Below are 13501 nucleotides of genomic sequence, written 5' to 3'. Positions count from 1 at the left end.
GCAATATCACAAAATAATGAAAAAGACTTCCTAGGGGTGTTCAAGTTCATTCCTTCACCTTCAGAAAGATGTATACATATTTGGTCTATTTATACATATAAATAGAGAGAGAGAGAATCATTCATTACATGATAGCCCCACCCTTATCTCCAAAAAAAAAAAAAAAGTGTGCTTTTAGAAGAAGGAACAGAACTAGAATTGTAATGTTACTGGTACGATAAATTATACCACTACACAGATATGGGCACGCTAGCATCATCAATTTTACAGCTGGACACAAAAATACTTTCTTACATAGTTGGATTGAAAGCTGCTACTGAGTACTGCTCAGGATGGCAGGGGCTTTGTTTTCTGTTTTAAAAAAATAATAATGTGTGGGAAAAAGAGAGACGCTTCCTAGGAAGACTGGGGTCTAATTACCTAGAACACTGACAAATCCCCACCATCTGTCAATGTGTAAGGCCCTCTAGAGGCAGCCAGACATTCCTAAGAGCAACCCCAGCCCACATCAGTTAGATATTAAATGGGCCTGGTTTATTGTCTTTTCAAGCAAGTATTATGTCCAGATGATTTACTTTTTAAAAATCAAGCATAGCATCCCATCCATTCACACTCCTGTTCCTCTGAGAGCACACAAGAAAGATACTAATTGAATACTTCTCAGGCAAATCTCCCTCTGGATGCTGGGACTGCACTATCAAAGTAGGCAGTTTTCTAATACATGCATCTAGCAATGAAGTCATTTTGCTTATATATAAAATAGTTGATGCTAACTATTGCCTCTTCCTTGCTCTTCACAAATTAATAAGCAAGCAAGATAAAGGGATCCAGAGACAAGGCTGCTGCCAAGCACTGAAAGCATGCCACTGCCCATTTTCCCCTGCATCCCTCAGCAGTCATTGACGCGTGCATCCCTTTCAAAACTGAGTACACGCAGAGAAAGCCAGTGATTTCCTCAGTTTACTTTTCATAGATTTGTGCATATTTTGGTCATTATAGTTTTTAAATTCATAGATAATTTTGCCAAAACATTTTGCAAAGTCTACAAGTTCAGTGTCATAAATATATAAAAACTCTAGATTTGTCCCTTGAAAAAGATACAAGAGTATTTCTAGTTTTCTAATTGATTATCCTAACTGCATCTTTAAGAGACTTTATTAATCAAGGATACATGTCCCTCTGTGTGTAGGTCCCACTGTATGTACTGCTTTTTAGATGTCTTTTCTTACCAGCTATTGCAGTTATTGGCACAGCTTTAAACTTCACAGAAACATCTGCAAATGTTCCTCCTGTTCTAGTCACATTGATAATGGGTCCAACATGATTTTCTGCCACTCGGACAATTGGTGCTGAGAGCTGAAGAGTTCCAAATGCATCATCATTGGCAATGATAATTACTTGGGCAACAGTTTCTACCTTAGACCCAAGACGTGGAGAATTTGGAACTGTAAGATAAAAGATCCAAATATAACACAGAAAGTTATCAAAATTCCAATAACTGGCCAAAAGTGATCAAGAAACCTCAGCAAGACTCCATCGCCTGAATAGGACTCTCATTTAGGGTTTTCCCTCTACTATTTATATTTAAGAATATGTATTGCTTAATATGCACCAACATTAATGTAGACATTCAGGATTCAAAAACAAACTAAACAGAATGTCCCGGCTCTCTTGTAGCTTACATTCTAGAGAAATTTTAATTATAGAATTTATAGCAAAAGAACAGTTACCTACAGAAATATTTTAATATGTATTGAAAAGTTATCAAAAAGAAAAAATCATTAGAGTATAATTAATCATCACTTTACATATTACAACAGATGACAAAATCTACAGAATGATGCTCTTCTAATTGGTTTGCTATGCCATTAAAACAAAACAGCATTTCAGTTACAAAATTGAGTAGGAAGCTAATTTAGTTCCTTGACCCCAAAGACTAGCTGCAAATCATCATACTCTAAATACTGCTTCACCTTCTTCCTTGACAAACCTGTTCTGCACTGCCCAATACTAATTAGTACAGTCACTGAACTACTTTGTTACTATGGTCTGAAGGTTTGTGTCCCCCCATCCCAAAATTCATACGTTTAAATCCTAATCACTGTGGTGATAGTATTAAGAGGTGGAGCCTTTGAAGGTGATTAGGTTAAAGGGGTGGGACCCTTATAAATTGGGTTAGCACCATATAAAAGAGGCCTGAGAGAGACAAAGACCCCTCAATGCTTGCACAAGACTCAGGAAGGAGGCCGTCACCAGACACTGAATCTGCTGGCACCTTAATCACGGCACTTCCCAGCCTCTGGAACTGTGAGGAATAAATTTCTTCTCTCAGTCACCCAGTTTATGGCAGTTTGTTACCCCAGTGGATGAATCCACTCAGCCAGCAATCAGAGTCAGCCTCAAGACTACATCAACCCTGTTATAATGGAGTGTGGTAGATAATTTTAAAGCTCCATTCTTATTTTTACTGATTTCAGAGAGCAATACTTATTTTGAAGGCATATAGAGCCCTCCACAAACTCTGCCTGACTTTTCTCGGTTCAATTCCAATAGCACCCTTGCCAAAACAATATTTAAAAATGACCTTTTAACACAAATGAAACAAAAACAAACTCTTATTATTTTTGAGTTCATATTTAGAATACTTTCAAACAACCATGGTATTTGGAAGTATGTGATTGTGAAAAAATTTAACATTTTCGAAGTTTAACCTAAACACTGGTAATAACACTATTTAATTTCAATGACATGAGCCCAATTATGTCACAGTTAAAATCATAAACTATGAATCAATATAATACAATTAACTTCAACTAAATTAGGAAAGAATGGCAGTAACATAGACAGTTGCAGCAGCAGGTGACATTTTCTGAGTGTGGAACTACACGCCATGTATTGTTCTAAGCACTTTTTGTGTATTAAATAAGTCATGTAATCCCACACCATATCCATGAGGTAAGGAAGACTGTCTATAGATGAGGAATCAGAGGTACAACAAATAAGTTAACGAAGTTATCTAAGGTCTTAGATGAGTATCTGTTGGACACAATCCAGGGGCATTCTATGAGGGTTTGCCTAATCTCTAGCTCCATATCTATAATTCCTTACCAAACCAGATATATAACCTTCAGTTATCCATGACTATTTATCTTCCCTATGCCCTTAGCCAGATGCTAATAGCCAGTTTTCTCACACTGCTCTCCTTACTCATGAAAATTGATGATTACACTCCCAGTAGAGCAGCAAAGACCCTATTAGGTCTTAAATCAATTTTGGTTTTAAAATCTGAGTCAATATCATATAGATTTGCACTTAATTGTTCTTTAATTATCCCACTTCACAGCTTTATACCTATGCTGAACTGCCCCATGTATGTTACATGGTTCAAGAAAAATATCAATCATGAAATTTATGTTGATTGCTTCTTCCATTCCATAGCACATATTCTGCTATACTACTTTATTAATAATAATTGTTCATGTTTATAAAATGCTTACCATGCATCGGACACTGTATTTTTACATATACATAATTGCCATATTTAATCCTCATAATATTTCTATATTACATGTAAGGAAGCTGGGGCTTAAAAAGACTATGTCCAACAATTTATTATTATATACTGGAACATAAATTATCTGATGCCAAGAGCTGCAGCCAATAGCCATTGTGATATGTGATACTCCCTCATGGTTTTATTTCCATGTCAATAGACTGTGAGTTCCTTGAAAACCAGGCTATATTCTATAATTCTTTTTTTTTAATAAATATATTTATTTTATTTTATTTTTTTAAGACTAATTCTTGAGTTTCATCTTAATTTGTTTGCAATTATAACTGATCCTAAATCTTGCTTTAAAAAGATGTCAAGGTGGGCATTGTGTGTGAGGATGTTTTACCTTATAATCTGAAGATGTAACATTAGCAATTGTCCTATAAATTTTTTTCTATAACCCTGGACTGCATTTACATTGTGGGCAAGAATACTGCTCACCCCACACAACAATTCATCCAAGTGTTACAGTAAAGTAAAGAAGCTTACTTGTAAGAAGTGTTAATCCACATGGCAGAACACAGTCAACATGCAGATCTTGGAATCTTACGTTTTAGGCTATATAACTACAGTTTCTTAAAGAAGGTTTTACTAGTTTTCCTAAACACATTGTCCTAAAATTAATATTGAATTAATATCACTGATCTTTCTTCCATTATCTATTCCCTTATTCCAGATCTACAGTCTTCTCTTTATTTAAAAACACCTTTCTAGAGCTACAGGTCTTCCTAGAAAGATGCGACTAATGAACAAGCTATAACATAATAGCTGCTTTCAGCTCTACAAGCTCCAGTCCTGCTCCTCATCCATACCTGGTCCACTCCCTCTTCAAAGCCACTGGGCCAAAATTCCAACGAGAGTGGCCACTACTTTCAAGCAGAGGCTTCTACACCAGATCCTCTGCCCAGTGTCAGTCATTCCTCATTCCTCATTCATATGCCCCATCCTCCACTGATGGGGGATATGTATCCACTGATGATGATCCACTGATGGGGGATATGAATCAATCCACAGATGATGATCCACTGATGGAGAATATGAAACCACTAATGATGATCCACTAATGGGGTATATAAATGAGGAATGAGGAGTGACTGACATTGGACAGAGGATCTGGTTCAGCAGCTTCTGCTGTAAAGTAGTGGCCATTTTCCTGGTACTTTTGGCCCAATGGCTTCTCAAACCTCACAGCAACCCAAAAATTTTCACAATTTCTTATGCTACACAGCCCTGTCCTCGTTCCCTCATGCAGTTGCCAGAGCTACATGCTTCTTGCCAAAACAAAGAGCTTGTGTTGGTTAGAGAATCTTCCAGAAGTAGATCAAGATGAGAGAGGCTCAGGCTGTTGCTACTAAGACTGTCCTTGGACTCCTCACATTGATTCCAAAATGTTTTGAAAGTTACAGTATATAGCACAAAGTACTAGAGGTTAGTTACACCTGGATTACATAGGAGCTTTTAAAATTCAGCCTATGAGTGTAACTGACTTTTAGAACAGAATTTCTAAGAAAAAATGTGTCCAGCTTCCAGTTGCCTTACAGGTAAACTGTTGTAAGAGGACACTTTCAAAGTTAGAGTTTACTATTTTTTATATAATTGTATATTATATCAAATTTAAAATTTATTGTTTTAGGATTCTGATGGCTAATAACAATCATAACACACTAAGGGATACTTACTTGGATGACTCTGTACTTTCGCTATTAAAGTAGAGTTGAGTAGTTCAATAAACACAGATTCAGACCTTTCTGGCTCATCATCATCCAAAATTGAAATAGCTATTGTTGCCTCACTCTGATTAGCTCCAAAAATAGCAAATCCAGAAGCTGGTATATAGTCTGTTCCTTGAGTTGCTCTAGCTAAACTAGATGGAAAATAAGGTGGTTTTTCCATATCATCTAGTGTTCCATATGAGACAAGGACTTTTCCCATGAGGCCTTTCAATCTTATTATTGATAGTGTGATATTCTGGGTTGCTTCCTCGACTTTAACAGGTCTGTTTTTCTCAGAAAAAATGAACACCCCATATGGATCATCACTAGCCAAAACTATTAATGTGGCATTAATATGAACTCCCAAAGAGCCACTGGAAACACTGAGGATTGACACAGAGAATGCCTTATCCAGTTCTGGATCTTCATCAGGCAATACTTCCACAGTAATATTGGCACTCGTCTGCCCAATCTCAAATGTGATGTTGCCAGAAGTGAAGGCAAGATCACCATCAGGATCAGAGTCTATGTTCCAATGCAGAGTCACTGGAGACAGAGTTCCATGATGTCTTATAACCTACAAAATATTTAATATTAAAATGTATTAGATTAAAACCAGTTACTAAGAGGCTTATAAATACATTAATGATAGCAGCACAATTTTATTTTATGTAAGTTCTTCTCCAGACTATAAGACTGTTGCAGGCAGGGGTCATATATTATCCATCTTTGAAGGCCCACAGAGAATCCTACAAATGGAGGATATTTTAAAAGTCTATGCTGAGTATAGTGGCACAGGCCTTAGTCCCAGTTACTCAGGAGACTGAGACAGAAGGATCACTGGAGCCCAGGAGTTAGAGGCTGCAGTGAGTTATGATGGTGCCACTGCACTCCAGCCTGGGCAACACAGCAAGACCCTATCTCTTAAAAAAATAAACAAACCATGAAAATAATAAAAATGTCAAAAGTGATTGCTCATTGAAACTATAAATTGATGAAAAAATGTTGCTTCTATTTAAATTATAACTGTCTTCTGTGTATCTTTTATTTTATCACCAATAAATCAAATGCGATTAACAGTTTATGACATTTAGGCACACTCATAAAAGTTTTCACAATCACTGCAAAAATGATATGTATTTCACTGTAAGGAATACATATGATTGGTATGTATTTTTCTGAAAAATATATAAATAAATGGTGCTTTTCGGAAAAGTGAGCTGTAAAACTCATTTTTAAAATGTAATCCCAGCACTTTGGGAGGCCGAGGCGGGTGGATCACGAGGTCAAGACATCGAGACCATCCTGGTCAACACGGTAAAACCCCGTCTCTACTAAAAACTACAAAAAATTAGCTGGGCATGGTGGCGCGTGCCTGTAATCCCAGCTACTCAGGAGGCTGAGGCAGGAGAATTGCCTGAACCCAGGAGGCGGAGGTTGCAGTGAGCCGAGATCGCGCCATTGCACTCCAGCCTGGGTAACAAGAGCGAAACTCCGTCTCAAAAAAAAAAAAAAAACAAATCACATTTACTTTTATCTTCAATATATTACGTAAACAAACTCACCAAAAAACATATTTGACCCAAGGTATAAGAAAATACATTTAAGAAAAAAAAGAAGCTTTTGTCAATAATATATTAAGAATGAAAAGCTTAAAAATTTCTCCAAGTAAATCCCAACTAAGAGTAATTTTCATTTGTTCTTGAAATATGATGGTTACGTCAAAATAAAATTAGAGACAGCAATTTTATAAAAATTGATCTTTTCCCATAATGCTTTTTTTCTCCTTCCTGAGTCATTTGTTAGCCTTTTTAAGGTTATTCAATTTATTGCACAACAATTTATTGAAAATCTGCCATAATAGTACAGCAGGATATGTTTGAGTGATATTTCTTCATTATTCATATGGAAGCTGAGCAAGCAGCTAGCTCCTGTGAGTCACTGAACAATGAATCCTTCTTAATTTCTACTGAAATTAAAAAAAAAGAGTAGGCACACAAACACACACTCATATAGAGTGATTACTATTGCTTGTTCACAAATGTTTTGGATTTTTCTTTTCTTATGGGAGAGAGACAAGATAGGATTACACTTCACCCATTGATATTAGGCACAGCCATGAGACCTGTTTTGACCAAGGAAGTTAAGTAGAAATGATGTAAATCACTTCCAGAAAGAAGCTATAAGGGCTGGTATGCTGTTCTTCACATCCACATTTCCCTCCACCAAGAAGATAAAAACACCTGCTGAGATATGGCCGGTTCCTAAAGTGACTGGTAATCAGAGCTCCTTGCTAACTTAAGTTGGACATATACATACTATGAATGAAAAACAAATCTTTGTTGTATTAAGCATTAATATTTTAGAGGTGTTTGTTACCACAACCTATCTGAACTAACACAAAAATCTACGTAAGAAAAAATACTTATAGTAAAGGTCCATTTTATTCATTAAAGGGTCAAAGATCCTCAGAATTAAACAATGACTCCATGTGCAATATTAAAGACAAAAATAAATGCTAAATCACTGTTTAATTACCAATTTGTATTGCCTGTGTCAACAGACTTATTCCCCTCAGCCTACACAAAATAAGGAAAACGTAAAACACACTTTCATAACACAGTGCAGTTTATAAAATAATAGAAAGTGTCTAGAAATGAAGGAAAAAAAAGATACTCACATTTAATACAACAGTGCTACACCCATCTTCTGGTTCAGTTCCACTGACAAAGAGTGACTCAGGGCTAAATTCAAATATACCATGAGCATGATCAGAGGCTGCAACTGTCACTAGAATTTGGGAAGCCACTCCTAGACTGGCTGCATGAACAAGTTACAACAGATAGAAAAAAATATGTTAATCAGTAATTTACAAACCAAAGGAAAAGCCAAGAAACAACTTTCTGAAAAGAGTCCTTCCATTCACTGAGTACATTCTAATTTGTTTTAGAAAGAAAGGCAGACACAAATGGGTGCCACATATATTCATGCTTTTATGACCTCTCTCTACTTTGGCACCAATGTGATGTACAAGTGCTGCATATGCACTTGGAGATGAACAAGGAAAACTTGTTTTTCTTTTTCTTCTCTATGAAAGAGAACATTCTTCCACACAGAGTATATGAGGAAGGTCTCCCACGCCCTTTGCTGACCTCAAAAGAACTTGAGCCAGAACGACTCTTACTTTCATGAAATAGTAAGTAGTTTCCCTATGATTTTAGTTAATTCTGGCTGAAGAGATTCTTGGTTTCCAATGTGCATGAATTCTCGGCCTGTTTTTTCATCATGTGATGACATTGTAAATCTATCTGTCTTGATCCTAAATAGTCCTATTCTGTAGCTAAAAAGATGCCAAGATCTAAAGAGGCATTTCATTTTTTCCTAAAAAGTATGTTCAATTTTTATGCTGCATTAATGTCTGCAGACTAGAAAATGAACAATTCTAAAAGAAATAGAGTAATTAATTACAGCAGTTGCATGAGGCATTGATGGAAGTTAGGGAAGAAGAGGGCGAAATCATGAATTCTGACACTAAAATATAAAACCTGACATTATGAAAAAAGAAAGATTTGAGGATTAGAAAATGCTCTTCTTCAAGAAACAAATATTCTAAGTATGCTTTTCACATATGAAAAAATATTTAAGGTAAAAAACTAAATCCTGTTTATATATACATTTCCTTCAGAAGGCACCCTCTTTTCAATATCACCCACATTAATTGCCAACTATCCTTCCATTTATTTTCTTCCTAATTTCTTTTTCCCATTTTTTTCTTGTTTTTTCCTTTGAGACAGAGTCTTGCTCTGTCACCCAAGCTGGAGTGCAATGACACAACCTTGGTTCACTCAACCTCCACCTTCAAGCAATTCTTCTGCCTCAGCCTCCCAAATTCCTGGTATTACAGGTGCATACTACCACACCCAGCTAATCTGTCTATTTTTAGTAGAGACAGGGTTTCACTATGTTGGTCAGGTTGGTCTTGAACTCCTGAGCTCAGGTGATCAGCCTGCTTTGGCCTCCCAAAGTTCTGGGATTACTCTCCATTTGTTTTCATTAAATTTTACATATAAAAATCCGTATTTCTTTTTGTACAGAAAATAAGTGCAATGTGTTTAAAATGAAAATACAAATTTTCTATTGACCTCTTTTTAGGTATTTGAAGATATGCAAAATGTTTCCCAACAATCATTTTTATAAATGGCATTCAAGTGAAATTTCTATCACAATTAGAATCAGGAAACTGCATTAGGTTCATACAGGAAGAAGAGCTGGATTTTGGAAGCAGAAAGGGATATGATTCTGACTTGATCCTTTTCCAGCTGGGTGACTACAACATGGAGCAAACAATACTTCACAAAGTTGCTGTGACAGTTAATGAGATAAAATACATAAAGGGCCTATGCATAGTAGCTGTCAATAAGTGGTTAGTATTGTCTCTAAAATGAGAAGTTAAAATAAAAATATATAATATAATAGCAAAGGACCTTAGAACAGCTGCTTACCACGTTTGTGAATAGTTGGAAGGAAGAATTCCATGTCCCCATCACCACTACCACTTCCATCAACCCTAAAGACTTCAGCTACTTCACAAGGAGACACAGAGACACAACCCACACAACACACATTGACACAATGAGAAAATTGAGAGCTCTTATATCAAGCAAAGAGGAAAATGCAGTAATATTCACCCAATAACATGCATTCTTCTATAGAAAATGGATCATTTTAAATAGTAAAATTATAGCGGCAGTCAAGCTATCAAATTATCAAAATTTCATTCATAGTTTCATGAAATACCCCATGTAGATTGTAATTGTTACTTCCCATTTCTGCCAATCTAGTATTATTTTTAAATTTTCACCTTTTTACAGCAATGTAAATTATTTTCTAATATCTTAGATATTTAAAAAATATGTATCTGATCATATAATCATATGATTAAGCCTAATATGTCTCTAACAGTCACCTTACCATTCGCAACAACCAGTTCAATATTGGGAAATGCATCTAGCCTTTCCTTCCAACCAAACATTCAAATCCCCAACACATTTATTTACCATTCTCAAACTGGATCACCTTCTGGCTACTGACATTGTGGAAAGAGTCCTAGACAAGCTGTCTAAAAATTCTGCTCTCCTGGCTGTGAAAGATGCCCCCTGTAAAAATTTCAGCAAGTCACTAAACTTCTTGGTATCTCAGTTTCCTCACCTATCAAAGGTGCTATCTTTTATAGAAATGTTGTAGCTATGGTTTGAATGTGTTTCCCAAAGTTCACATATTGGAAATTTAATCGCAAATGCAACAGTATTGAGAATTGGGACCTTTAAGAGGTGATCAGGTCATGACAACTCCACCCTCATTAATAAATTAATGTTGTTATCCTGGGAGTGGGTTCGTTACTGCAAGAATGTGTTTCTTGTAGAAGCAAGTTCAGCCCTCTCTTGCCCTCTAATATGCATGCTCTGACCATGTGGAGGCTTCCACTACATTATGATATATCAAGAATGCCCTACAAAATGCAGCCCCCCAATCCTGGAATTTCTAGCCTCCAGAACCATGAGCCAAGTACAGTTCTATTGCTTATAAATTGTCCAGTCTGTGGTACTCTGTTACAGCAGCATAGAAATAGACTAAGAATTTTAAGAATCAAATAAAACAATGGAAAATAAATAGTATTACCAAAATATAAAATACTTTGGTAATAATAAAGAGAAAATGGTTATGCCTTCCCCTCTAATACGTCTTGTACCCCAACCATTATTTTACCAAATGTTTGCAAACAAAGAAGATAGGAAGAGCAGTGATGACAGCAATATAAAAGAAGGAGAGTAAAAATAGCAAAGCCACATCCATATGAATGAGCTGCTACCAATATCCTTGATTGACATGCTAGTTGAAGATCTTCCCTCTCTTTTCTTTTTGCCCTGGGTTTTCGCCCTGTCAATAGGACTGGGATATACCAGATATGAGAATTTATGGCACCCAGGACCTGAAATCATCATACAGACTTAAAAGGCTAAATGGATTTCCAGCAAATATCTGGTTACATGGCTTTGCTCCCACATTATGTGGAAGTACAACACCACCTATGCTTTGGCTAGCATAAGACATTTGAAAGAAGTTCGCCACCGCATATATTTTGACTAGCATATGACATCTATTCAGGTTGTGGATACCTTATGTAGAATCATCAGTTTCATCAGTTTTATAGTCAAAAAGCATGAAGTAAGTCCTTGACTCTCCAAAGCATTTAGCCCTGTAAGCTACTTGTCAGATTAGACAGTCCCTATGTATGAGTCCAGGAGTAGAGGTCACTGTATAAATTCTTTTTCCTCCAATCCCAACTCACTGAGAAATAAATCAGATTTTCTGCCACTATTGCTTTCTACGAAACTGTAAGGTTGGTTTTCTAGTGAGTATTCAAGTCCAATTAATATATAACAATGTATATTCTAGAGATATGGGGAGAAGTTTCTCAATAAAATCACAAGTATCACTATAAGTGGTATCACAAGTATTATCATCTCAGTAATATTTCATGTTCCATTATTAATATTAGCTAATGGTCACTAACATTTTCTCTTTCTATTATATAAGGATTTTTAGCTATAAGTGATACAAAGAGCAACTTTTCATATATTTTATAGTAAACTTTTTAGTAATGCAAATAGTGATTTGGAGATGCAAGGACTCGTCTCTGGAAGACAAGAAAAGCTGGTATTTTTACATGCCACCTACTAGACAGGTCATACAGTACATTTGTACTGTTTTATGCATTCAACCAAGCTCAGCACTGTTTAACCATTTCCCTGCTCCCACACACTGGTTGGCCTCCTTGCTGTCACCCGAGATTTGGGAACAAAGGAAAGAAAAATTCTGCATATTTACCCCCAAATACCTACTTTATACATAAAGACAATTTTAATATTTCAGTCCTACCAATTTTTATTTTGGATGGCTTATATACTCTGGCTTTCTTCATCAAAATAATAAATAATGAGATAATGATACCAGGTTTTATAAAGAAAGGGACTGTCCTGATAAACACCATATCATCTAACAACTTCTGACAGAGGTAATACAATGCATATCATATGTCTTCCGTAACACTCCCAGTACCACCTGATAAACACAAGAATACTTTTGCAAAGAAGTATTCCATCTAATTGGGATAAATATTATAAATAGCCTTACTTAGTGCAGATGAGTTTTGTCATAAACTAAGTTTTTACTCCAAAAACCCTTGATAATCAGAGCTTTCTGAATAGCAGAATTTAAGTTAAGGTATTATTGACCTCTTTTATTAATAATCATCTCATAATAGATCATCCAAAAGGACTAGATTTTACAGTGTTATACCTGTAGATAGCTCTAGCAGAGCTACAGCAAAAAATGGAAAAGAGAGAGGTGATCTTAACTGTAATTTGGTAATTTAATACACTTGCACTTTTCATTCTAAAAGCACATCTCTTCTAGGAAAATATCAGTGGGTAAAAAAAAAAGGGGGGAAGAAACGGCACAAACATGGTGTCCATATAAAAAATAGAAATCTTACTCAGAATTAACCAAACCTCAGAGAGAAAGTATATCTATGTGAAACTGTGAGTTGAACATTAATTTATAAAATGAATACTAAAAGTTTATGTAGAGAGGAGAATTTTCTTTTTACCAAGACAGGGATTATCAATCAAAAATGATTGATATATTACTACATATATTATGGTATATATTATCATGTGCTTTAAGTGATTATTAACTTTCAGGCTGCTCTCTCCAAAAATTAATAATTTATTCATTTATTTAAGTAAGATTAATTCAAAGGAACATACTTTTGTAAAGGAATCTGCTGTCATCAGCACGGGTAGACAAGCAAATACTTAGTATTTTTGAATCACCAGACTTACCTCCTCCTTCCAAGTTTAGCAACTCAACTTTAAAAGACTTTTCCAGTTCAGGAATAGAGTTATCAGTGATGTTTACAGAAATGTATTTATATCTTTCTCCTGGTTGAAATTCTAACGTGCCAGCAACATTCTGAAATATAAAAGACTGATCCATTAGATTACAACTATTCTGTATATGGATTTGTAAAATCAGAATGTTTGTTACATACTAAATTATTATAAATACTAAAACAGAAGAAGATAAGTAAAATACAAAATTGAAAACACTTCAGTGGGTATGAATAGGTTCAATGTAAATTCAAAATAAATATTGTCCAATTAAAGTAGATTAT

The 13501-nt window shown here is 35.5% G+C and overlaps 1 protein-coding gene across 4 annotated transcripts in view; it reads right to left on the bottom strand.

Moving 5' to 3' along the window:
- The window catches only part of ADGRV1 (adhesion G protein-coupled receptor V1), a 564714-nt gene that overhangs the window by 451086 nt on the left and 100127 nt on the right, over positions 1–13501 (bottom strand). For 3 of the 4 annotated variants that reach the window (XM_037731465.1, XM_017508574.2, XM_037731477.1), the window contains 5 exons: positions 13170–13299; positions 9768–9848; positions 7946–8085; positions 5233–5842; positions 1230–1445 (listed from right to left, as the gene is read on the bottom strand). In XM_037731465.1, the coding sequence (XP_037587393.1) occupies positions 1230–1445; positions 5233–5842; positions 7946–8085; positions 9768–9848; positions 13170–13299 (1177 nt within the window). The remainder of the gene's footprint in view (positions 1–1229; positions 1446–5232; positions 5843–7945; positions 8086–9767; positions 9849–13169; positions 13300–13501) is intronic. The other variant, XM_037731468.1, reaches the window with a different exon arrangement.

The sequence above is a fragment of the Cebus imitator genome, unplaced genomic scaffold (genome assembly GCF_001604975.1).
Source record: "Cebus imitator isolate Cc_AM_T3 unplaced genomic scaffold, Cebus_imitator-1.0 Scaffold16, whole genome shotgun sequence".
NCBI lineage: Eukaryota > Metazoa > Chordata > Mammalia > Primates > Cebidae > Cebus > Cebus imitator.
This window is presented reverse-complemented; position numbering and strand designations above follow the sequence as displayed.